Source organism: Arachis hypogaea, chromosome 2, assembly GCF_003086295.3.
Source record: "Arachis hypogaea cultivar Tifrunner chromosome 2, arahy.Tifrunner.gnm2.J5K5, whole genome shotgun sequence".
Taxonomy (NCBI): domain Eukaryota; kingdom Viridiplantae; phylum Streptophyta; class Magnoliopsida; order Fabales; family Fabaceae; genus Arachis; species Arachis hypogaea.
Window position 1 is genome coordinate 66468025 of NC_092037.1, and position 6558 is coordinate 66474582.

General features: G+C 34.3%; 1 protein-coding gene across 3 annotated transcripts; it reads right to left on the reverse strand.

Moving 5' to 3' along the window:
- Positions 1-247: 247 nt before the first annotated feature.
- Positions 248-5664, reverse strand: LOC112746676 (uncharacterized). Of its 3 annotated transcripts, none has more exons than XR_011872971.1 (8): positions 5261-5594; positions 4878-5149; positions 3534-3616; positions 1823-2173; positions 1669-1732; positions 1252-1348; positions 990-1091; positions 248-616 (listed from the first exon to the last, which is right to left on the reverse strand). XR_011872971.1 is itself a non-coding variant. In XM_025794963.3 (8 exons), the coding sequence occupies exons 3-7, from the start codon at positions 3606-3608 to the stop codon at positions 1088-1090; spliced, it is 342 nt and encodes a 113-aa protein (XP_025650748.1). In that variant the 5' UTR covers positions 3609-3616; positions 4878-5149; positions 5261-5664; the 3' UTR covers positions 248-616; positions 990-1087. The 3 variants fall into 3 exon arrangements, 2 of the variants coding, with proteins under 2 accessions (XP_025650748.1, XP_072074484.1); XM_025794963.3 differs by having other exon boundaries at positions 1823-1924; positions 5261-5664; XM_072218383.1 differs by having other exon boundaries at positions 990-1348; positions 1823-1924; positions 5261-5664.
- Positions 5665-6558: the final 894 nt, after the last annotated feature.

The window sequence follows — 6558 nt, forward strand, 5'->3', positions numbered from 1 at the left end:
ATTGTATACCATTGCTACTTTTTATAAGTGTAGCCTTAGGTCCTTTGTTTTTTTTGTATAGTATAGATACTGTATATAAGTATAGCCTTAGGTCTCTCGTTATTTTTTTTCTGTATATATATATATATATATATATATTAATAATTTTTTTCTAAAACCTAATATTTAATAATATAATTATATATATAATCCTATATTTTTAATTAAATTAGTGAAACATTATAAAATAAAAGTAAATACATAATAATACTATGTAATTATTCTTTAAATAATAAAAATTATCCTTAAACAAGATTTAGGTTGCCATAATAAATTAGTAGCCATAAAATCTTCTATTTGGGAATAATAAATTATTTCTCTAAAATAAAATGTATTTCTCTAAAAATAAATTACTTCAAACATAAGATCTTTTATCTGGGAATAATACAAATTAGCAGCCATCATTCTAGCTAGTAAAGAAACATCTCTTATCACTTCAGGAGTCACTCTCTGATTACCCGCTTATTTATCCCTATGTTCTTCATTTATCGTGGAAGTTGTTCATTCCTGCTCTCATCTCATCTTGTGGTGTTAGAGGAGTTTTTCTGATTTCGTCTGCTCAAAATGCAGCTTGAATCTACACAAACAAAAGTTATATAAGAAGCTTATCAGAGATATAATTCTCTGCAGAACAACTTCAAATACAGATGATTAATAAAAATGCTTCACCATGTGAGAAAATGAATCTTGGAATTACTTTAGTTGTCTTTGTTTCTTTTTTTAATTCTTCAACCATTCTAAGTAATTAAAAATGTTGTTCCCTTAACGTCCAGATGCAACATTCAAAAGTGATTACATTGGTTTAATAGAGAACTTGACTATGGCTTTAGAACAACAAGCACCACAAAGATCTGAAACTATTTGTGCTGACCTAACTTAGAATTTTAGGAACATGAAGCTCAAATCAAAACACATGGAATTAGTTAACATATAGAGTGAAAAGGAGGTACCTGTCACAAATTTAAACCTATTCCATCATGGATGCCATTCTTTGCTGATCAGCTTCTAGAAGTGATTCCAAACTAGCTAACATGCTCTTATCCATGATTTAACTAGGAATTTTGGAGAAGAAACTCAAACCCAAGGAACGAAATTGAAACCAGTTAAGTAATAATAATATAGGATGAAACAAAAGACCAAAAAGAAATAGAAAATAAACAAAATTTAACTAAAGATGAAGTAAAATTTTGTGCAAAAGATGAAGTTAAAGACCTTGTAGTTCTTCTGGGAATTTGTGCAGCTTCCTCTGAATTCATGTTTCCTCTGATAAAATCAACAATAGAATCATTATGATTCCTCCCTACCTCACCTGCACGAAGCGAATCAATTATAAATTGTGGTTAGACTACAAGATTGTAACTAAAAAATAGAGTTTAAATTCTATGCATCCTTCAACATAAAACACTTTTACATTAAAATCCAATCTGGTGCTACCACGTAAATATCTAGTTAACATAGTTGTAACCCTTTCATGAAATTTTTTTATGAATTTTTGTCCTCATCAACCATAATAATCAATTAAAACTACACATTAGTGTTAAAAAAACACAAACTAACATTCAAATACAAATTATAGCAAAATATCTCTATCTATGTTATTTGTTCCTAGTTTACCAAAATCAGTCTCACCAGCTTCAAATGGTAGAGGTACCCCATCAATCAAAACTCCCTTTCTATTACTTTTCATGCTGACCTAATTTCAAACAAGCAGGAAAATATAAGAACAGAGAAAATAACAATAAAGTGCCTGAGGCTTTAAATCACAAGGCTATACTAAACAAACCTGTTGAATGTGTGGGGCAAGCTTCTCCAAGACTTGAGAATAAATATGCATTGTGTGCCGAGTAGCTATGCAGTGTTCATACAAACTCGAGCAATATGTAGACTAATAAGAGGAAACAAAATCAGACACTCAGAAAAAACTTAATAGATTCACAGCTACAAAAAGAGGCAGATGGTGAGAGACAAAGAGAGGGTTGAGAGGGAAAGGGTAGTGATGGCAGATGGTGAGAGGCAGAGAGAGGGCTGAGAGAGGAAAGCTAGTGACACCGTTCGTGAGCCGTGAAGGGGACCGAGGGTGCATGGCTACATCTTGTGCTGCTGACTGCTGAGAGAAGAGGGCTGTGTGCATACCCTAGAGTGTATGGTAGTATGTGATTTGGTGAAAGGAAACAAAAATTACTAAGTACTTGTTTGGTACACTTCAAAAAAACAACAAGCAGTAACCAATTTAGAAAAATTATATAAAATCCATCTTTTGTTGGATTCTCCTCAATTTTGGTGTGGTTGAACTAGAATTACCCATCTTTCACCTAGTTCAAGTCTAAGAGAATTTCACTTCTCTAGAAAAAGTTATGCCTCTTGAAATATGGTTTTGTTTTAAGGAAAGGATGCTGTCACAACAGTGAACAGCCCTGCTTCCAGAAAGCACAACTTTTTCTACAAAACTCAAATTGTACTGAAATTTGGACATAAAATACAAGACATCCTAATATTTTACCCCTTTTTGGTTTCACCTCCAAAGAGTTTCAAAGTATTGAGATATGTGGTTTTGAAATTGCTGTTCCAGAATTCGAACAGCAATATTTCTACAAAAAATGACTATTTTCTAAAAATCATATCTCCCAAACCACACATCTAAAAATTTTGAAATTTTAGAGGAACAATCTAGACATATCAAAATTTTATAGAAAAATAATTTCACCCATTTTGAGTGGCTAGATTGCTCCCAATTTTATTCACAAAGTGCTGTCCGAAACTGCATAATTCTGTAACATGTAACCTTGGGTTTTGAGAGGTCAAAAATTGATTCCTAGCTTTGCATTCACTCTAACCTTGCATTCTAACTTTCTTTTACTTATTGTGACTTGTTGAAAAGATTAAATTAGCTCCAAGTGCTCAGGATTAATAAATCACTATTTTTGGTCAGTTTTCACATTTAAGCATACTCATATGAAATCAATAATTTCTGCATTACTCAACACAACAATCCAGCCACAAATCACTCAAAAAATTCACATATATTATCATCAATTTACTGCATCATATATAACAAATAGTCCAACATCATCTCAAGTAATCATTAGCATGTATCATCAATTAATTCAATCATGAAACTTGGCTTTTAGCCTTTCAAAAAATTCTGCACTCTAACAAACAGAATTTTTAGCATCATCATCATTCAATAAATCAAACTAAAAGTAGCTTGAATAACAATCACTAATTAAAAATTTCTTAGCCAAGACTACAACAATTTATTACTAATTCTGAAATAGCTAAGCTAAGGCAAAACTTTTCATATCAATTGTATGTTACTTTAGTCCAGAATTCTGTTTCAATTTCATGCTAAAGTTGTGCAAAAATTATCCCCAAAAAGAACTAAAAAACTAAAACCGCGCGCTAAGATTTTCTACACATGATGTAAACTAATAGCTTCAGCGTTAACTATAAGAATCTATAATTAAATAACAAAATACAAAGATATACATACATACCTCATGCAGATATGCCAAGCCCTTTGCAGCACCAATAGCGATCTTGCACCTCTTGTCCCAAGTTAACACTAGCATTCCACTTCCTGCAACATTTCACATATGACAACCAAATCACAGAAGAGGAGAAATCAATGAGGTCGTCAACTTTGTCTAAGAAAAAATCAAGTGAAACTCACGTTACTATGCAAGTGATGATGGAGTGTCCCATTAAGAACATACTCATATTGAGCGCAAAAGTATAACTAATTGGAGAAAAGCACATACCAGCGTTGAAAACAACTGTACCGATTTAAATTTGTTCGGTATTGCGAGTGAGAGAAATTAAATATGATCCAAGAAAATTAAATATTGAGTAATGCCGTCGGTTCTTCTTATTTTATGTATATATAAAAAGAAAAGAAATTATAAAATTCTAACTATATTTTGGGGTAAACAGTATAATGTCTTATCTCTTCTGTTGTACTATTGTAAATTAATCAAATCTTAATTGATTAGACATGTAAGTAATAAGCTTTATAAAAGTTTAGATAATTTTTTTTCTTGATGTGTTGAATCACTCACAGACCATAAATATAAAATATATAAGTATATAACCTATTATAAGCCATCACAACAGTGGAATAGCAGGTGGACTAGTTGAAACTCGGACCAAGATACACAATAAATGCAGGAAAGTATAAGATAAATTACTTTAATCCATTTATTTTTGCACTGGTGAGGGGCACAAAAAATCAACAATTTCTAGTAACAAGATAATCTACTAAAGGCTTATTTGATTTCAATCACGAATACCATGTCATCAATTCAAAAACCCTTTACAACAAAGCACATTCAAGCAGTTACTTGCAAAGCTTCAATATATCTCACAATGTACAATCAAGTAGCCAACCCACAACACAAATTTAGGATTAAATAGATCATCAATTTTACTCCATTGACCAATGGGTCACACACAAAACCTAACTTACATGGAATTTAGGCGATTCTAAGGCTTCAAATCTAGTATTTTTATAGCACAAAGCTCAAATTTCCAAACTCAGAACCAATTTCCCAAACTAACAATGAGCTAGGATAAAGCAAAAATGAAAATTAACATAGCAACAACACCAAAAACTCATTTCAATTAATCCATAAAGATTGGAACTTTAAACAGCAAGACAATAATTTCGTATGCAGAATTGGGTATTCCATGGAATCAACTTAAAATGTCACCGGACCCAAATACGATTTCAGCAACAAAATAGCGTATCTGGCTCATGCATTAACTTGGTCACTCTCAGATTTCAACATTCTAATTGAAATACAAGAAATAAAGAAGAGCATAATTGTTGTGTTTCTGATTACCAAGCGATTGAGAAAGCGGCAGGCCTAAAGAGCACTACAGTAGCGCCTTGCGAGGTCGTAGAGCCGAAACAGAAGCGAAGCTCAGGTGGTGATGCAAGTGTCGGTGAGCGTAGTAGCCCCTCAGGCATCAGCAACTCGACGGATAGAGAGCTTGAGCCCAATAGACTTCTTATTGATGAATCTCGCGGCCTCTTAACCAGAGACTGGGAGAGAGGGGAATTTCTGCATAGATGGACTTGCCAAGCTAGGGCTTCATATCAACTCGGTACAGTCTTCAGAGAAAGAAGAGAAATTTATAACTCGGTACATCGATCTCAATAGTTTTCTAAAATCGGAACCCTAAACCCCTCAAATTTCAGAATCAAATGGAAATTAATACTTACCTAATCAACGACGTAAGCACAGAGAGGACGACGAGAAGCGCAGAGATCGACGATGGTATGGGCGGTGCGCGACGATCAGTGCAGGAGGGTTCACGATGGTGTGAGCTTTACGATCTTCACGACGGTGTGGCGCTGCGTGGTGAGTAGAGACTGGGGTGCGATGATCTTCGCGACGGTGAGGCTTCACGATCTTTGCGCGGTGCAGGAGGCATGGTTTTCTTCGTGTTTTGGACTTGGAGGGTTTTCTTCTCTACCGAAAGGGTGACTTCTGAGCTTTGGAGGGAATGAAAATTTTCACTAAGTGTGAGCTTACAGAGTGTGTGTGCTTTACACCGGGAAAAAGTTAAGAGGAAGGAAAAAATTTACTAAGTGTCAAATTTTTTGCTCTAGACACATTAGGCATCACTTTTAAAATGCACTCAAAATTTAATAAATAGGCTACTCTCTAAAAGTGTCCCCTTTGATACGAAAAGTGAACCTATTGATATTAAAAGCGTAGCCTATTCTATTCATAGAATAGGCTACGCTTTTCAAATGTAGCTTAAAAAAAGTGTGGCTGAATGGGTATTTTTTTGTAGTGATGAGAGATAATTTTTTAACAACCGATGATTTCCTTTTGCTAAAATCTTTAGACATTTGTGCTTCTTCCTTACCTTTTTGCTTGCTCTTCTTTGATCCTTGTGGGCGAACGGGAGAGTCAACACCGGGTTCGTCAGCCAACGGTATTTCTGGGTTTGATAAGGATGAGTATGCTCCAGTTGCACTAACCTTGATTCTCCATTTTTGCTCCAACTGAAGCATGTTCCAATGCCTCTCAAAAGTGAATTTTTTACCATAATTTGTGGAATAAAGTTTATAGGCCAACTCCTTTATATCATCAGCGTTTGAACTACTCATTATATTTTGACTAGCTTGATCATAGCAACCAGCAAATTGTGCAACATCCTTGTTGATCTTATACCATCGTTTCTTACATGCAACTACTCCCCTTGTCATGTCGGAGCAAAATTCTACACAGTAGCTAAGAATTCAACTCCAAAATGTTTCTCCCTTTTGATCGGTACTAACTATAGTGTCAGTTGAAACATTTAACCATGCACTGATCAGCATCTCATCCTCTTTCCAATGCCAGTGTTGAACACTATCTTGCCTCCGATATTCAATTTCATCATCATTGAGGTCGATAGCATCTAATCTACAAGACTTGAAAAAATTTGAATATTGCGAATTTGGACTAGATTGTATAGGAGTCTGAGAGGATGAGTTAGAAGAGCCACCAACACCAGATGAGTTATGTC